The sequence below is a fragment of the Trachypithecus francoisi genome, unplaced genomic scaffold, assembly GCF_009764315.1.
Source record: "Trachypithecus francoisi isolate TF-2019V2 unplaced genomic scaffold, Tfra_2.0 Lachesis_group15, whole genome shotgun sequence".
NCBI classification, from domain to species: Eukaryota; Metazoa; Chordata; class Mammalia; order Primates; family Cercopithecidae; genus Trachypithecus; species Trachypithecus francoisi.
The window spans coordinates 112,792,028-112,810,208 of NW_022681460.1; the positions used below are offsets into that span (position 1 = coordinate 112,792,028).

An 18,181-nucleotide genomic window follows, 5' to 3' on the forward strand; every position below is an offset into this window, starting at 1 on the left:
TGGTGAGGTCACCACTGAGTGTCTCCATTCCCAAGGCAGAATCGTCAATCAAGTCCCTGGTCGTCCATTCCGGCCTTTGGACTGCCTGCTCTTAGGTGTGAGGCCAGGTGGTCTTGGCCCCATGACCCACACAGGACTCCCCAGAGAAAAGCCTTTTGGCCACTGCCCTTACTCATCAGGATGAAGGGAGTGGACAGTGAATCAGAGCAACTGGGGGATCCTGAGCCGGCGGGAGTGGGACTCTGGAGGCAGCTGTGCTGCCAGGGCTCCAAATGTCCTTTTTTTTTTTTTTTTGAGACGGAGTCTCGTTCTGCTGCCCAGGCTGGAGTGCAGTGGCCGGATCTCAGCTCACTGCAAGCTCCGCCTCCCGGGTTCACGCCATTCTCCTGCCTCAGCCTCCCGAGAAGCTGGGACTACAGGCGCTCGCCACTTCGCCCGGCTAATTTTTTGTATTTTTTAGTAGAGACGGGGTTTCACCATGTTAGCCAGGATGGTCTTGATCTCCTGATCTCGTGATCCACCTGTCTCGGCCTCCCAAAGTGCTGGGATTACAGGCTTGAGCCACCGCACCTGGGCCCAAATGTCCTTTAAGAAGGATTTTGCAAGAACCAAACTCATCCAAATCCTTGAAACAAAGGTTTTTCCTCCCATGCAATTCAGACCAAGTTCCCACACCTTGCTAACATATGATGTTTCAAAAACCAGAAACCTCATCGGGCCCCCATCAGTGACCCAGTGGACCCATGGGCCTGCCTGTTCCCAATCCTAATGTGGTGGCCTTGCCCAGGGCACAGGGCAGCAAACTTGAAGGGCTGAGCCATAGCGAGCTGTGCAGTTCTTTGCACGGGACCTTAGTCCCAAGCCACCTACCTCAGCAGGGAGGAGTCCAGTCCACCTACTGCTCTCAGGCTCCCCAAAAGCTCCAGGACTGCTGACCGACTGGGACCAGCCTCCCCTTGCAGTGCTGGGTGAGACCGGGCTCCTGAGACAAGTGCCTGGGGGCCCCCGCAGGGCCCTGGAGTGGGGGCTGCGGGGTGGGCCTGGGGAGAGCTATTCTGAGACCCGCCAAGGGCCCAGGAGACTGGTGTGTGGGCGCCATCCCTGTCCCAGCTGTGCTCACAGTACAGGCTCCTGAGAGCATTTGTAGTTTGCACAGAGAATGAGCAAGGAGGGTCCCTGAGCTGCCTTCTGGGGCCAACAGGCTCTGGAGGCGGCCAAGTCCCATCAGGACATGGGGTGGGCAGCCCAAGACATACCCAGAGCCTGCCTCCCTGAGCTGCATTTCCTCAGGGAAGTGGGACTGCCCCGAGGAGCTGAGGCTAGGTCCCTAGGAAGGACAGAGGCCTGGGAGCCAAGCTGTGGGGCCCGGCTGGGAGCAACTCATTTATTGAGCAGACATTTGCCAGGCAGTGCCCTCTGTGCCCCTCATGGGGCTCACAACACCCCCTGAAGTCGCTGGATGCAGCCCGTCTCACAGATGGGAAACGGAGTTGCAGGGCAGCCCATTACGTGTCCATGGCCCCTGGTCCATGCCCAGCCGACTCTGCCTTGGGGCCTCACTGAAGGGTGGCTGCTACCCTGAAGGGACCACTGTGGGGCCATTCCTCAGGGCCAGGATCTGCAGGTGGTGTGCCCCAGCCAGGCCTCGAGTCATCTGTGGGACTTGAGGGTCACCTCCACCGGAAAGTGGTCGCTGATGGCGAGAGCCTGGGGGGCGAGAAAGAGCCTCAGGGGAAAAGTGCACCCCAGCCACCGGGATGGGCCCACTGGGTGTCCACAAGCCACTGCCTCTGCGGGAAGGGCCGGTGAGGCCTAGGTGCCCACCCCTGCTGCTGCCTGCGGTGGGGCAGGGGCCAGGGCAGAGAGTGTCACCATTGGCCCTTTGAGGGAAAGGCAAGGTACCCTGCCTGCCCAGAGCTCCACACGGGGTGGGCCAGGCTCTCCAGGGCCCTTGGAAATGATCCCTGGTGCAGGGAGGGGAGCTGAGGTGGCCCCCCCCCTTGGGTGCTGGCCCCTCCCTACTGTCTGCGTGCGCCCAGGCTATGGGGACCCAGGACCAGCGCCGCCCCACGGCCCACTGGCCTGAGTCTGGTCCAGGCCGAATTCCTCCTGGAAGTCGTGCACGGTGGCCGACTGGGGCTTCAGGCTTCGGCGCAGGCGGGCGCCGCAGGCCACGATGCGGTCGTAGGCACAGTCTGAGTTGCCCACCGTGGTGTCGGCGCTGTCAGGGATGAGCCACTTGAAGACCTCACTGCTCCTCAGGCGGATGGCGGCCCAGTCCTGCGCCCGCACATAGTTGCAGTCGGCGTTGAAGTCGCCCAGGAACAGCATGTCCTGCAGGTGCCGCGGAGCCGGGTCTGAGCCGCCCTAGGGGCCGTCGAGGTCCCGCCCTCATGGCCCAGACCCCCGGGGCGCGCCTGCAGGGACCCCGGGACCGAGGGATGGGCTTACGTCGGTGCCCCACTTGTCTATCACGTCTAGGTACACGTCGTAGAGCGCGTCGATCTCCGCCACGGCTTGATGCGGCGCCGCGTGCAGCGGGATCAGCACCAGCTTATGCGCTGCTGCGGGTAGGGGTCGCGGCGTCAGGTCCCGGCGGGAGGGGAGGGGCGGGCCGGCGGCAGGGGAGGGGCGGGGCCTGCTCACCTGAGCCGGGGGCCGAGAACTTGACCACGAAGGGCTCGCGGCTGAAGACGTCCTCGGGGTCCGGGTACTGGTATGTGTCCACGACAGACACCGCGTCCTTCCTAGGAGATGTGGGGGACGCGCTGAGCCTCCCACCTGCGGCCCCGCGCGCCCCTCACTGTGGTCCGCCCCTCACCTGTACACGAACAGGTACATCTCCTTGTACTGGTCCCGGCCCAAGGGCTGGCTGCTCACAAAGCTGTACTCGTGCTCGGACACCCTGCAGAGACAGGGCCCGCTCAGGGTCAGGGCGCCACGCCGGGGCGAGATCCTGGTTGAGGGTCGAGACGAGGGGCCCTGCCCACCACACCTGTTGATCTGCTCCATGAGCGTGGACACGGCGCTGAGGTCTGGGTCTCGCACCTCCTGCACCAGCGCGAGGTCATAACCCGCCAGGATCTGGGGAGGAGTCGCGGGTGCGGGGTCAGCGTGGTCAGCACCCCCAAACGCCACCCCGCCCCGCCCCGGCCGGGGCCCCACCTTAGCGATGATGCTGCCGCAAGCCAGGTCCGACACTTTGCTGTCGCCGAAGCTCTGGATGTTGAAGGCTCCGATGCGAAGCGCCGCGGCCCTGGCGGCTTCCAGCGCCCAGAGCGCGGCCAGCAGGGCCCGGGGCCCGCCCATTGCGCGGAGCGAGGGGCTGGGAGGGACAGAAGCGGCCGCCTACGCAGACCTGTTGTCAGACCCACCGACCCACCCCTCTCCTCCGCGGCCGCCCCGTGACAGCCAGTGCGACGTAGAATCCGCCCCTGCGCTCTGCAGGCTCCCAGGGCACTGCTAGGCTCTCAGGGACGGCTGTCTTCTCACTGCGCGAGAAGCTGCAGCCGGAATAGAGGGTCCGACCCGTCCAGCCCCAGCTCAGCCAGCGGAAAGACTCACCTTGAATGTGGGTGCGGAGGCTCGAGGCTCAGGGGTTCTAGGGGAATGGGGATCCCAGGTCCAGGCTGCAGGCGTGTCCGACACAGGACTGCACTGATTCCCTCCAGCAGCAGCTCTGGCACCAGGACAGGGGCCGGTATTTGAGGTCCTGGTCCAGGGAGGGGCTGGGCTGCGCTGGGTCCCGCCCCCTCGACCCAGCTGGGTGCCTGATGAACTCCTGGCTTTCATCCCCATGGAGACCCCCAGGGTAAGGGGCGGGAGACCTGCCTGAGCCTCTTCTGGTACCCCAGGCCTGTCCCAAAACCATCCCAGAAGCCCCTGCCAGCCCCTCGGATGGAGGTAGACGGCCAGCCACATCCCGGTGTGGCTGTTCTTGTCCCCACTCCTAGAAACTAGGTCGCCTAGACTCTCTCCCTGAGCAGAATCCCTTCAGGGAAAGGAAGGCAGCACAGGAAGGACCAGCCACACTCCTTGCCCAGCATCTCCTGCTGCTCCACCTGCTCACCCTGTGGTGGAGGCCGAGGCTCCCAGATCTCCCTGTCCCCGTCCCTGGTCCTCCCACCTACCCACAGGCCTCAGGCAGTGCAGCTGGGGGCACAGCTCCAGCTGGGCAGGGCAGGAGGCTGTTGGTCAACATGCCAATGACACCCACGCGCCACCAAGGCGCCGCCAGGGCTGGCGGGAGCCTCTGGGCGGGGCGGCCAGGCACGGTGAGTCTAGGGGTGGCCTGGGAGGCAGGTGCTGCTGCTGGGACCTGGGCAAAGGTGGTGGCACCATCCACGGAGGCTGCCACTGCCACAACATCACAAGCTGCAGGTTCTCATGTTTTATTGTAAAGCAACAAGAAACTCTTATGTACACTGCCCACCTTGGGGCACCTCCATTCTGTGCCATCTTCTCTACCAGGCCAGGCAGGCGTGGGTAGGGCGCTCAGGTCCTCTGCCCTGTCCCTGCCCGGCCAGGACCCCGCAGACCTCATGCTAGACGATGACCGTCTGCACCTCCAGCTGGCCCTCTGGCGAGGAGATGACCAGCTCGCCTGCATGCTCCAGGATCTCGATGTCCTCTGATGACACCATGGTCACAGTGGCCTGTTCAGTGCCACTCGCCCCTGCCCGGGTGGCAAGCACAGTGCCCTCGCTGATGGCTGAGGCCAGTGTCATGGCCACCTGTTCTGTCAGGCTCTCAGGGGTTGCGATGGTGATGGTGTCGGCAGCAGCCGCTTCTGGGCCCAGCGCTGTCTCCTCATCCATGGTGACATTCTGCACAATGATCTGGTGGCCGGCGCTGGCCTGGTGCACAATCTGCTGCACCACCTTCATGATGTGGCTGTCCACCTGCAGGGCCACGGCTCAGCGAAAGCGGCTGCACCAGGGAGCCTCCCTGCCCCCGCCCGCCCCACCCCTCACCTCCGTCTGGGTGCCCTCGATGATCTCCGTGGCCTCACTGGTCTCCGCATCATCCGCAGTGGCCTGAGCAGATGGGCAGAAGGATAGATGTCAGCTTTGGTTGCCCCTGGGTCCCAACCTGGTCCCAGGGCCCCACACCCACCTCAATGATATACTCCTGGGTGTCGGCTACCACGGACGAGAACTCCACCAACACTGTGTGCGGGTCCTCCGCAAGGACGGTGGTGGCTGCCGCGGGGCTCTCCTCGGACACCAGCAACTCCTCCACCTCCAGCAGGCAGCCCCCTGCGGGTGGGGACTCAGTCAGGGCTTGGGGAGCCCCAGCCCCCTCCCCTCCTCCTCCCGCCTCCACGGGCCCAGACCTTTGGTGCGCAGGTGCCGGTTCAGCGTGCCGTGCTCAGCGAAGCCACGGCCGCACTTGTAGCACTTGAATGGCTTCTCGCCTGTGTGGTGTCGCACATGCCGCACCAGCGAGCCCTTCTCTCGGAAGCCACGGCTGCAGAACTGGCACACATGCGGCTTCTCCTCCAGATGTGTCCGGAAGTGCACCTGCTGTGCGTTCTGTGGAGACACCTGTCAGTGCCAGCCTGGCCTCGGTCACAACAGACTACAGCTCTCCCCTCCCACTTCTGGCCCAAGGGAGGGGCTGGGTCAAGACTGAGCACGGTGGAGGCAGGGAAGGGGGTGCACCGGGGCCAGGGCCAGGGAGCAGGATGGGGGGTCAGGTGCCAGGGTCCTGGGGCCAGAGGCCCACCTTAGTCTTGTAGCGCTTGCCACACTCGGGACAAGGGTATGGCCGCTCGTCTGAGTGGACGCGCCGGTGGCCGCGAACATGGGCGATGGTCTTGTAGAGCTTCCCGCAGTCGCCACAGCGGAAGCGGCGCTCACGCACGTGCACCTCCTGGTGCTTCTTGAGCAGGTAGGCCTTGGGGAAGGCCTTGCCACACTGCATGCAGGCGAACGGCCTTGGCCCTGCAGCCACACACATCAGGCCAGGCCCATCACCGGCGGGCCCTCCAGGCCACCTGCCACCTGCCCACAGCTCCCCTGGCTCCCTGCTGTCTATGGACCCACCCTGGATACCCAGAGGCACCCCAGTCACCTATAGCCCATCCACTGCTGTGGGCCACACACCCACCCATCACCCACCGGTGTGGCCCCTCTTGTGGGCCTCCAGGGTGGCTGCTGTCGGGAAGGTCTCACTGCACTGAGGACATGGGTGGGTCCTGGGCACCGCTGAGGCCTCGCTGGCCACCTGCTGGGGAACCACAGGAAGGCCTCCAGCACCTGGGGCAGGCTGTGCCCTGGCAATGCCAAGAACACAACCACGGGCCCCACCCTGGCAGGCTCCCTCGTGGCCCCAGGGAAGGCAGTAAACAGATCAATGGACAAAGTCACTGCAGAAAGCCACTTCAGGGAGTGCAAAGGCCAGCATGGGGACAGCCCCCAAGATCCAGCCCTGAGAGGAGCCTGCAGGTGGTGCTGGCACCTACTGTCTCTAACGGCTGCACTTCCAGTACCGGCAGCTGCGGGGCTGCCTCTGCCAGGGGCTGGGGACTGGACCCAGCAGCAGGGGCTGGCTCCAGAGCACCCTCCTCCCCAGCGGCGCGCTCAAGGGCGATGCCGGAGTTCTGCATGGCCTGGTGCAGCAGGTTCTCTCGGCTGCCCTCGCTGGAGCAGGGGAGCTCCTGGGAGACGGGAGGCTGCAGGGGAGGCAGAGAGAGGAGGCTGGCCAGGCAGCCTGGCATCCAGCACCCACCCCATGGGGCAGACCCATGCCAGGAGCCTTGTGCAAACCCTCAGACCCCCATGGTGCTCCCACCAGCCCTGCTCTTCCAGCCCTCGCCTGCCTGGCCCAGACCCCTGGAGCCAGTGCTCAGAACAAAGACTGGCACCGAGCAGGCAGAAGACAGAGCAGCCCTCCAGGGCCCCCCGTCACCCCCACCTCTGGGGCCAGGGTTTTCATGCCCAGGGGCAGCTCCTGCATCTGGACGTGGACTTCGTGGATGACGGTGCCCTTGGCATCTGTCACCAGGTGAATCACAGGTGAAGTCTCTATGGGCTCGCCTGTCACTGATGATGTGACTGTCCCCAAGGTGGCAGCTCCAGCTCCAGACCCTTCAAAGTAGAGTGAGGGAGTGAAGCTCCCGCACACACCCCAGTGGTGGCTGGGTCCACAGCCAGTCCCCGGGGCCAGGCAGCTGCCGCGTCACGCTGACCTGCAGGCGCGTCCTCTTTGCTGACAGCCACATCCTTGCTCACACTGAAGCGGATTTTCTCCGTGCAGGGGGTGAGAGACTTGAGGTGCCGGGTCAGTGCGCCCGACTCCCGGAAGCTCTTCCCACACTTGGAGCACTTGTAGGGGCGCTCGTCTGCAGAAAGAACCTAGTCATCCCCAGGCAGCCCCAGCAGGCTGGCGACAAGGTGACAAGGTGAAGACAGGCAGGGGCCCCTGCCTCATCCCCCAAAGCTGGGGAATGCGAGGCTGGGGCACCCCAGGGCCAGCCATCGGGGGGCTGCAGGGCTCCAGCCCCAGCCCAGGGCCAGCCATTGGGGGGCTGCAGGGCTCCAGCCCCAGGTGCGGCCAGCTCACCCGTATGCCGCCGGTGGTGCCGGATGAGTGAGCCCTTGGTGCGGAAGGAGGCCCCACAGAGCTTGCACTCGTGGTCCTTGCGGCTGCTGTGAGTGACCATGTGGGCCTTGAGGATGCTGCCCTGTGGGGAGGGCGTGGCAGCTCAGGGCCCTCCTAGGGGAACAGGAGGGGGCCTGCCACCCACACACTGGCTCCCCGCACACCGGCTCACCGTCTTGAAGGTCTTGTGACACAGTGCACACACATAGCGGCCATCCTTGTTCACCAGTAGCTTCACCTGGGCCGGCTCACCCTCCCCTGCGAGCCCCAGTCCCTGCTGGTGGGGGCTGCCCGGGGCCTCGGCCATCTCACTGTCCCCCGGCTCCGCCTCAGCACCCACGATGACCTCTTTGATGTGCCCACCACCTAGGAGAGGCATCTTGGCCTAAGCCCCAAGACCTGCCCCTACCCAGAGACCGCCGGCTCCAGGGGAGGGGACCTGCTGCTCTGAGCCACATCCTGGACCCAACCTGCACTGAGCCCTCAACACACAGGCCCGAGCAGCAGCCAAGACCCCATTCACCTCTCCAGGTCAGAGTGAGCAGTGGAGAGACATCTCCCGACTCCGTCAGGCTTCCCAGAGGTGCTCCAGGGCCCCCAAATGTGTCCACAGGGAGACCCACCATGGAACACAGATGGCCCATCCCCAAAGCCAGGAGGACAGGCGAATCCTGGTGACAAGGTCCCTGGGTGAAGAGACAGCCGCCTGTCCTGCTCGCTGCCACTGCTCCTGCCACTGCTCCCACCAACATAGGGAGGATATGCGTCCGGGGCCACTCCTCCATCACAGGAGATGGGCCAGGCCGCTGTAATGGGACAGGCAGGCCTGGCCAGAGTCCCGTCCTAAGGCCAGCTTGGCCTGGGAGAGTGACTGCTCTCCAGACACGTGGGACAGCCTGAGGCGAGGAAGCCGGGCTTTTGCACTTCTGGAGGGTGCTGGGGAAAATCTGACAATGTGCAAAGCTAGGTTGTAAACCCACTTCACGTTTTCTGCTCATAAAGATGACAAGTGGGAAACAGCTGTGAAGCCCCTTCTTAGGAACCACCTCAGTCCGGCTGGCGTCGCTTTGACAAGCTGTTCTCTTGAAACACAACAAAAGCCCGTGACTCAGAAACAATGAAAAGCCTCTCCTGCCGAGCCCTGGCTTCGACGCTCCACGCCCCAGGAGTCATCTTCCAAAGGACAGAGGCCCCTCATGGGGAGGACCTGGGGGAACATGGCTGCTGCCAGGCCACAGAGGAGACACAAAGTTTTTCCGCGGAAGAGGCAGGAGGGCCTGGAGGTGGGCTCCAACTGCCCATACAGCTGACCGCACCCCTGCACCCCCAAAGACAGGACCCGGCACTGCCCCAGCCCTTGGCCACCAGCAGGCAGGACCCTGTGCCATCTCCACTGGAGGCCAACAGGAGAGCTAGCAGCCCTGGACTCAGCCCACCAGGCCTGCTGACTGGCCAAGGGCACACTCAGGGTGCCCAGGATATGCCTGCAAAGGGGAAAATCCCAGGGATGCCAGAGGGGCAGGGGTGCCGAGAGGGGTCCCTGAAGCACAGGGAGGGGTGCTGAGCCTAAGGCTGGGGGCTGCTAGAGGTTAGGTGGGTGGAAAGGGGCCTGGGTGGCCAGAGACCCAGCCCAGAGACCCCGCCAGAACCTAGGGAGTTCATGCTCCCAGATGATGCCACCATCCAAACGCCAGGTCAGGGCCAGAGCCCGCCCCACCTCCCACATAAACATTCCCAGCTCTGAGTGGCACTGATGAGTGTCTTGGTCGCAGGAATGCCAGGGAAAGGCAGCACGGAGGTGAGACAGGTGCCCCGGCTGCCTCCTGGAGAGCGGCCTGTTCGCTAGTGCCCTTCCCAGGCCTGGGGCTGGCCTCTGGCACGGCTCCTCCACCCCCTCTTCCTGCCGCAGCCGGTACCAAGGGCTGCCAAAGGCCAGGTTCCACCTGGTGCCCAAACCTACTTCCTGTCCAGCTGCCCACTCCCTGCCTGCCTCGGCCCCGGTCCAGCAGGCTCCCCAGGCAGCAGCCATGCTCCACCCCACCTCCCACAGCATTAGGCCCCAGACAGCTCCTTCCCTTACGTCTGCACACCCAGCCACTCGCCCCTGTCGCACCCCCAACCCCAGCAGCCCCTGGCTCCCTCAACCTGCCCAGGCCCTGGCTGCCTCTGAATGTCCCCCCTGCACACACATCTGTCCCCGATGAGTGAGAGCTTGCCCATCCAGACCTCACAACAGCCCCTCCCACAGCACATCAGGGAGACGCCTTCACTTAAAAAGTAGCCATCAAAAAGGGCTGGCATTGCACGCTCATAAAAGCCCCATGAGGACCAGAGCAGCGATCACCACCCCCACACCAGACTGAGCACTGGGGAGGGCAGGCCATCACAGCAGCAAGTCCAAGCCCAGCTAGAGAGGCGGCAGAGTCCCGTCCACTCTGCACCCACCCTCCAGAGCCGCTGCCAGGCGAGTGGGCCATGCTGGTGGGTGCCTGGTAGATGTTGCTGCCTACGGGCAGGGAGCAGGAACCAGGGGGTGGCAGGAAGTGGGGAAAATTCTGGGAGGGACAGGGCAGAGACCACCCGGGAAAGCTGGGGGGAGAGAGCACAGCCCGAAGACTCCCTGGTGCCTGGGTGTGCCCCCAGCCACTATGGACACCTGAGGAAGGCCCGGTGCCCAACACTCCCTCCTCCTGCAGGCTGTGCCCTCAGAAAGCTCCCATGAGGCCGTGGCCCCTCCCAGCCAGGCCCTGGTCTCAGGAGAGATGAGCATACAGGAAGCAGAGGCCCCATCCTCTGGCCCCAACCACGAAGGTCTATCAGGCCAGTGATCCATGGCAGTCGGCTTACCAACAAGGTCAGGTGCGTGGCTGATGTCTGCTGCCAGGGAGGCTGCGTCCACTACGATGTGGGCCACAGTGAGGGGCTCCTCTGGGCCTGGGGCTGCCGGCACCACCTGCCAAAGGGGGCAGAAAACAGAGGGGACTCGTCTGTATGCTCTAGAGTTAGTTCTCAGAGAAGAGGCCTGGGCTCTGCCAGTGTAAAGCTGTGGAGGTGTGGCCTGTGATGCTCAGGCCTGGGTCCATGTCCTTGGGACGGCTGGGGTGGGGGCTCTCCTCTTCCCCAACAGGACCACAGGTCCCAGGCCAGCCCCTTCACCCATGGCCAGGGTCAGCGCCGTCACTCTCACGCCTCTGGCCACATGGGCTGGACCTGGAGCACAGGGCACCTGCAGGGAGGGACCAGCAACTCTGGCAGGAAGCTGGGCCAGCCTGCAGGAACAACAGTGCAGTCCCAGCCCGCCATTTCCGGCAGAGCGGTCTGAGGAGAGGGCCCTGGGGGTGTGAACTAGAGGCCTTCTTGGAGGAGGGGCACCTCTGGGAGGGGCAGGTAAAGAGCACAGGCTCAGAGTGGGGTGAACAGGGTCCAGCGTCGTCTGGGCCATGCCCCGCTGGTGGCCGGAGACCACTGACCACTCTCTGAGCCTGCTCTCCTGACTGTTCAATGCAGACAAGTGCCCACCGCGGCATGTGCGGGCTTCACAGGCCTGTGCGCTCAGCCCAAGCCGGGCATGGGGCTCAGCAAAGGTTGCCGTTTGATGACGAGATGGTGGGATCCCCAGGGCCACACTGCACTTATGAAGTCCCCAGGGACTGTGTGCACAGGATAGAAGATAAGCCAAAGAGACAGAAGCTGCCATGGCACCCAGAGCCCAAGGAGACCCTCGGACTCCAAGAAAGAAGAGATCCCAGCCCCCAACAGCACGGGCTTCGGCCAGAGGCGGCCAAGAAGGCTGTGCCACCACAGGCCCTCCAGGACACCCCAGAGCACCACAGGCTCACACACCCGGACCCTCCCACACCGCAGCCAGATGCCTGCCCTCTGCCCGCCCACGTGGGCCCCAGAACCGGCTGCACAGGTCCATCCTGGAGTGCGGCCACCTCCCCCGCCTGTCAGGTGAACCCGGGAGGGGATGGGAGGGTGGGTGGGGGCTCACCTCCTGGCGCAGCAACGCTGTGGTGGCAGGAGTGGCAGGCAGGGCCTCCTGAGGGGCCCGCTGGCAGGCCTTCTGAATCTTGTGCTGAACAAAACCCTCCAAGGCGGTGAACTCCGCCTGGCAGCGGCCGCATCTGTGCACATCGTCCTCATCTGCAAGGAGCCTGCTGTCAGCAGGGCCTGGGAAGGTGGAGGCTGGGCAGCCAGGGCCCTGTCTGGCTTGCCCTCCAGCCCTAGAACAGATTCCCCCAGGAGGCCGTCAGAAGCACAGCTCCTTCCCCAGGCTGCTGAGAACACACTCAGGCCCAAAACAAGGTCACCCCAGGGTACAGCCCCCATCCTTTGCAGGTCTGCAGGGGCCAGACCCATCTTCAGGAGGTCAGCACCCAGCAGAGGGTGGCCCTGACAGCATGCTTAGGCTGCAGGCATCTGCTAAGGCTGCCATGCCCAAAACCCTCACCTCAGTAGTGACAGGCCCAGAGAGGGGCTGGAGGCAGAGGGATTCCTCCATGCTCGGCTGGGGACAGTAAAGGACCAGGATTTAAGACTGTTGGGGCCGGGCATGGTGGCTCCCACTTGTAATCTCAGCACCTTAAGGGGCCGAGGTGGGAGGATAGCTTGAGCCCAAGAGTTCAAGACCAGCCTGGTCAACATAGCAAGATCCGACTCTACAAAAAAAAAAGGAAAATGTTTTTAAAGCATTGTTAAAACATTTAGGCCAGGCGTGGTGGCTCACACCTGTAATCCCAACACTTTGGGAGGCCGAGGCAGGTGGATCACCTGAGGTCAGGAGTTCGAGACCAGCCTGACCAACATGGTGAGACCCCATCTCTACTAAAAACACAAAATTAGGCTAACGCCAGTAATCCCCAGTAATCCCAGCACTTTGGGAGGCCGAGGCAGGCAGATCATGAGATCAGGAGATCCAGACCATCCTGGCTAACACGGTGAAACCTCATCTCTATTAAAAATACAAAAAAGTTAGCCAGGTGTGGTGGCAGGCGCCTGTAGTCTCAGCTACTGGGGAGGCTGAGGCAGGAGAATGGCGTGAACCCGGCAGGCGGAGTTTGCAGTGAGCTGAGATCACGGCACTGCACTCCAGTCTGGACAATACAGTGAGACTCTATTTCAAAAAAAAAAAAAAAATTAGCCAGGCTTGGTGGCGCATGCCTGTAATCCCAGCTACTTGGGAGGCTGAGGCAGGAGAATCACTTCAACCCCGCAGGCGAAGGTTGCAGTGAGCCAAGACCACCTCTTTGCATTCAAGCCAGGGTGATAGAGCGAGACTCTGTCTCAAAAAACAAAACCAAAAAACAAACAGCCAAGTGTGGAAGTGTGGTAGCATATGCACCTGCAGTCCCAGCTACTCAGGAGGAAGGCTTGAGTCCAGGGGTGGAGGCTGCAGTAAGCCATGATTGCACCACTGCACTTCAGCCAGGGCAACAGGGTAAGACCGTGTCTTAAAATAAACAAAAACAAAACAAACAAACAAAAGCTGTGGGAGGCTGAGCGCGCCCCGGGGCATGTGAGTGGCCATCTCCTCGTCTGTGAAATGAGCTGATGCCCAGTGGCCCTGGCTGAGAGGCAAACGTAGGGACCACTCTGCTCACTGTTTGGGACTTTACTGGTCCCCAAGGTTGAACCCGTCACCATCGCTGTGCCGGACCCCAGTCCTGCAGAAGAGACCACCCCCTTACTGTGTGCCAAGCACCTCACTGGAGACGTCACCAAATCTTGCCAGCACCCTGCGGAAATGGAGAGAACTATTCCCATCCTAGGAAAATGACTTGAAGTTCAAGGTCACCAAACAGCTGAGTGTCAGGGACAGTGCCTGTTTACACAAAGGGATAGGCGCTGTTCCTTCTGCTTCCATGATAGCCTGCCAGCTCTGACCGTTCACGTTCAGTCCCTCATCAAGATCAAACCCAGGCCTGATGCCCGAAGGAGCTGAACAAATGTTTACTGTTGACTTCGAGGGCAGAGAAAGGGCAAAACCACAGCTGTGACTCCCCTGCAGAGGGCCACTCAACAGAGAGTTGTCCCCTCCTGATGGCTCCCAGTTACAAACCAAGCTTTGAGGTGCGCACCACCCACTTCCCCTTCTCCCCCAACTCCCGTGTCTCACTCGGCTCCAGGGCATTGCCACTGAAGAACCCCCTACCCTAGAAGGGGACACACCCAGCCCATTTCACACTAAACAAGGCCACAAGCAGGCCCAGCAAGGCCCGGCAACCTCTAAAGGGACCCCTCGCAGTGACGGCACTGCCCTTCCCCAAGCTGGAACGAGAAGGGGCAAGGAAAAAAGGCAGAGACTATGAGTCCTATGGGGACAAAGACAAGACCACCCTCAACCTAATTATTAACCACCTCCCTTCCTGTCTGACCCAATCTGCATTCTTTTTTTTTTTTTTTTTTGAGGCGGAATCTCACTCTGTCGCCCAGGCTGGAGTGCAGTGGCACGAGCTCGGCTCACTGCAAGCTCCACCTCCCCGGTTCACACCATTCTCCTGCCTCAGCCTCCCCAGTAGCTGGAACTACAGGCGCCCGCCACCACGACAGCTAATTTTTTGTATTTTTAGTAGAGACGGGGTTTCACCATGTTAGCCAGGATAGTCTCGCTCTCCTGACCTCGGGATCCGCCCGCCTCAGCCTCCCAAAGTGCTGGGATTACAGGCGTGAGCCATGGCGCCCAACCTTTTTTTTTTTTGTAAACAGATCAAGAGCCGGGCATGGTGGTTCACACTTGTAATCCCAGCACTTTGGGAGGCTGAGGTGGGCAGATCACCTGAGGTCGGGAGTTCGAGACCAGTCTGGCCACCATGAAGAAACCCCGTCTCTACTAAAAATGCAAAATTAGCCAGGTGTGATGGCATGTGCCTGTAATCCCAGCTACTCGGGAGGCTGAGGCAGAAGAATAGTTTGAACCCAGGAGGCGGAGGTTGCGGTGAGCCGAGTTCGCAGCACTGCACTCCAGCCTGGGCAACAAGAGAGAAACGCTGTCTCAAAAACAAAAAAGAAAATAGAAACGAGGTCTTACTATGTTGCCCAGGCTGGTCTGGAACTCCTTGGGCTCAAGTGATCCTCCCACCTCAGCCTCCCAAAGTGTTGGGGTTACAGGTATGAGCCACAGTGCCCAGCCATCTGCAGCCTCATGGGACAAGCTCAGAGGGTACAGACCCAAGCTCCACCTCCAAAAGCTCTCAGTGCCCCCAGGAATGGGCCCTTAGTGCATCCCCAACACTGCTCTCAGCACATGACACGCAATCTTTTTTCTTTTTTTGAGACAGAGTCTTGCTCTGTCACCCAAGCTAGAGAGCAGTGGCGCAATCTCGACTCACTGCAACCTCCGTCTCCTGGGCTCAAGCAGTTCTCCTACCTCAGCCTCCCAAGTAGCTGGGATTACAAATGCGCGCCACCACGCCCGGCTAATTTTTGTATTTTTAGTAGGGATGGCGTTTCACCATGTTGGCCAAGATGGTCTCGAACTCCTGACCTCAGGTGATCCACCCACCTTGGCCTCCCAAAGTGCTGGGATTACAGGTGTGAGCCATCGCGCCAGGTCACAATCTCTATTTTAATTTTCATGATGCTTTCGTGAGGCAGCAGAGCCCGGAAGTTAACGGCCTTCACAGAGGAAAGATCCAATCCAATCCTTGCTACTTACTACCTGGGTGACCCCGGTCACTTTCTTTTTTTTTTTTTTTGAGACGGAGTCTCACTCTGTCGCCCGAGTTGGAGTGCAGTGGCCGGGTCTTGGCTCACTGCAAGCTCCAGCTCCAGGGTTTACGCCATTCTCCCGCCTCATCCTCCTGACTACAGGCGCCCGCCACCACACGCGGCTAATTTTGTTTTTTCTGTATTTTTAGTAGAGACGGGTTTCACCGTCTTAGCCAGGATGGTCTCCATCTCCTGACCTCGTGATCCGCCCGTCTCGGCCTCCCAAAGAGCTGGGATTACCGGCGTGAGCCACCGCGCCCGACCCACCCGGTCACTTTCACGTCTCCAACCTTCCATTTTCCTCATCCCCAAAAAGAATATAACAATAACGTCCACCTGTCAGGATTGGTTTGAGAATGAAAAATCCCGGCCGGGCGCGGTGGCTCAAGCCTGTAATCCCAGCACTTTGGGAGGCCGAGATGGGCGGATCACGAGGTCAGGAGATCGAGACCATCCTGGCTAACACGGTGAAACCCCATCTCTACTAAAAAATACAAAAAACTAGCCGGGCGAGGTGGCGGGCGCCTGTAATCCCAGCTACTCAGGAGGCTGAGGCAGGAGAATGGCGTGAACCTGGGAGGCGGAGTTTGCAGTGAGCTGAGATCCGGCCACTGCGCTCCAGCCTGGGCGACAGAGCCAGACTCCGTCTCAAAAAAAAAAGAGAGAATGAAAAATCCTAACGCAGTATAAGGGCTTGTTACATTACTGGCAGAAGCCGCTGCCCCATTCTGTAGTGGAAATAGAGGTTCCCAGAGGTGGGGTCACCTGCCCAGGATCAAAGAGCTAGAAAGTGGCAAGTGTGGGACGGGACGGTGCCACAGGCTGGCTGCAGTGCACCAGTCCTCTTGCACTAGGCTCTGCTGCCTCCCTACGGACAGGCCCAGAGCCCAGATCCTAGAGAAACCGACAACCAACAGGAACCTCTTGGAACCACCAACAGGGCCCTAGAGGCCCATCAGGTGAAGGGGGAAGGGGCCCAGAGGAGGGGAAGGCCAGACGCAGGCATCGGAGGCAGAGAGGGGCCGGGAGGCCGGCCCGAGGGGCAGGGTCGGCGGTGGCGGCGTCTGCGAATGTCTACACAGGGCGCCCGGGGGCTCAGCAACCCGCGAGCACTTGTGGGCGCACACCGGAGCGAGGGGGATGACGAGCGCCCCACAGGAGAGGCCCGTGAGGGTCGCCGCAAACCTGGGGGTCTCATGGAGGGCTGTGAGGGCCCCGCGAGATCCGCGAGGTGTCTGGGTCTGGGAGGGTCGATCGTGCCCGCAGCTCGGGCCATCCGGGCCCCCACCCCGGCCGCACCCTCCGGGTCGGCCTGGTTACCTTCCTCGCTGAAAGGCGCCGGGAGGCCGAGGAAGCCGCTGGGGGCCAAGGCCGCGGCCACCGCCGCAACCGCACCCTCGCCCGCTTCTCGCCCGACTTCGGCCGGGGCTTCTGCCGTATGAGCGGCCGTCACCCGCACTGCCATCGCGCTCTCCATGTCGCAACGCGCCGCAGGAAGATGGCGGATTTACGACCATGTCGTCATAACAACGGGCCGCGCCGAGGCCGGCGTGAGGGAACGGAGAGAGGAGGGCGGGGCGGAACCGGAGCAGATTGACGGACATTCTGGGAGCGGGGCCGGGATAGCGGTGTGGCCTTAGAGGGCAGAGGCGGGGCCGGGCCAGCTGAGAGCGAAGATGGGGCGGGACTGTGAGGAGGGCTTGGTTACGGTGGAGCAGATTGACAGTCAGGGGGCGGGGCGGCAGAAGAACCTTTGTTTGAGGCTGCACTGGGATTTGAGAGCCAGAGAACGCGAGGGGCGAGCGGACTGACGGGTGCGAGGCAGCCGCGCCCCAGAGCTTCCGGACCTAAGGACAGGTCGCCTCGCCCGCGGCTGCTGCTAGGAAGCAGCCACAGCTCCAACCAGGGGTGCGGTGCTCGCTGCCCACTGACCGCCTCGAGTGTTAGAGACTCCCAGGATGATTACCCAGGTCACGGGAGAAGAACACCGGTCGGGGATGGCTCATGGGTAGCTTTGCGAAGCTGTTTTATTCTTTTATATACTTTTTAAATTGTTTAAAATTTATTTATATTATATATTTTAAATACAGACGAGGTCTCGCTGTGTTGACTAGGCTGGTCTCAAACTCCCAGCCTCAAACCATTTTCCCATTTGGGCCTCCCAAAGTGCTAGTATGACAGGCATGAGCCGCGACTCCCGGCCACACTGAATTTTTGGTTTTGAGGATGAGGGCTGTTTTTGGTTTTTGTTTGTTTGGGGTGTTTGTTTGTTTGTTTGTTTTTGAGACAGTCTCACTCTGTCACCAGGCTGGAGTGCAACGGCGCGATCTCACTGCAACCTCTGCCTCCTGGGTTTAAGTGATTCTCCTGCCTCAGCCTGCCGAGTAGCTGGGACTACAGGCACGCACCACTACACCCAGGTAATTTTTGTATTTTTAGTAGAGACAGGGTTTCGCCATGTTGACCGGGATGATCTGAAGCTGTTGACCTCATGATCCGCCCGCCTCGGCCTCCCAAAATGCTGAGATTATAGGTGTGAGCCACTGCACCCGGCCTGTTTTTGTTTTTTGAGATGGAGTCTTGCTGTGTCAGGCAGGCTAGAGTGCAGTGGCGTGATCTTGGCTCACTGCAACCTCCGCCTCCTGGGTTCAACCGAGTCTCCTGCCTCAGCCTCCCGAGTACCTGGAACTACAGGCACCTGCCACCACACCTGGCTAATTTTTTGTATTTTTAGGAGAGACAGAGTTTCACCATGTTGGCCAGGCTGGTCTTGAACTCCTGACCTCAGATGATCCGTCCATCTTGGCCTCCCAAACTGCTAGGATTACAGGTGTGAGCCACCGAGCCTGGCCAGATTTTGTTTTTT

The 18,181-nt window shown here is 61.4% G+C and overlaps 2 protein-coding genes across 6 annotated transcripts; both read right to left on the reverse strand.

Moving 5' to 3' along the window:
• Window positions 1-1,357: 1,357 nt before the first annotated feature.
• DNASE1L2 (deoxyribonuclease 1 like 2) lies at window positions 1,358-4,188 on the reverse strand. The gene is given in 9 exon segments (XM_033236126.1): window positions 1,358-1,707; window positions 2,083-2,334; window positions 2,452-2,613; window positions 2,615-2,747; window positions 2,822-2,905; window positions 2,996-3,084; window positions 3,166-3,348; window positions 3,565-3,679; window positions 4,070-4,188. Coding segments are annotated over 7 exon segments (921 nt in total). The 5' UTR covers window positions 3,310-3,348; window positions 3,565-3,679; window positions 4,070-4,188; the 3' UTR covers window positions 1,358-1,650.
• A 187-nt stretch (window positions 4,189-4,375) lies between these two features.
• Window positions 4,376-16,940, reverse strand: E4F1 (E4F transcription factor 1). 5 transcript variants are annotated; one of them, XM_033236120.1, is made up of 14 exons: window positions 16,636-16,940; window positions 11,600-11,751; window positions 10,453-10,558; window positions 7,778-7,971; window positions 7,567-7,687; window positions 7,193-7,345; window positions 6,919-7,091; window positions 6,467-6,676; window positions 6,123-6,231; window positions 5,728-5,945; window positions 5,336-5,534; window positions 5,116-5,258; window positions 4,974-5,036; window positions 4,376-4,901 (listed from the first exon to the last, which is right to left on the reverse strand). In XM_033236120.1, exons 1-14 carry the CDS (start codon window positions 16,790-16,792, stop codon window positions 4,545-4,547), a joined length of 2,355 nt encoding a protein of 784 aa, XP_033092011.1. In that variant the 5' UTR covers window positions 16,793-16,940; the 3' UTR covers window positions 4,376-4,544. The 5 variants fall into 5 exon arrangements, with proteins under 5 accessions (XP_033092011.1, XP_033092009.1, XP_033092008.1 ...); XM_033236118.1 differs by having other exon boundaries at window positions 6,123-6,228; window positions 11,600-11,831; window positions 16,636-16,858; XM_033236117.1 differs by having other exon boundaries at window positions 11,600-11,831; window positions 16,636-16,857.
• Between the last annotated feature and the right edge of the window lie 1,241 nt (window positions 16,941-18,181).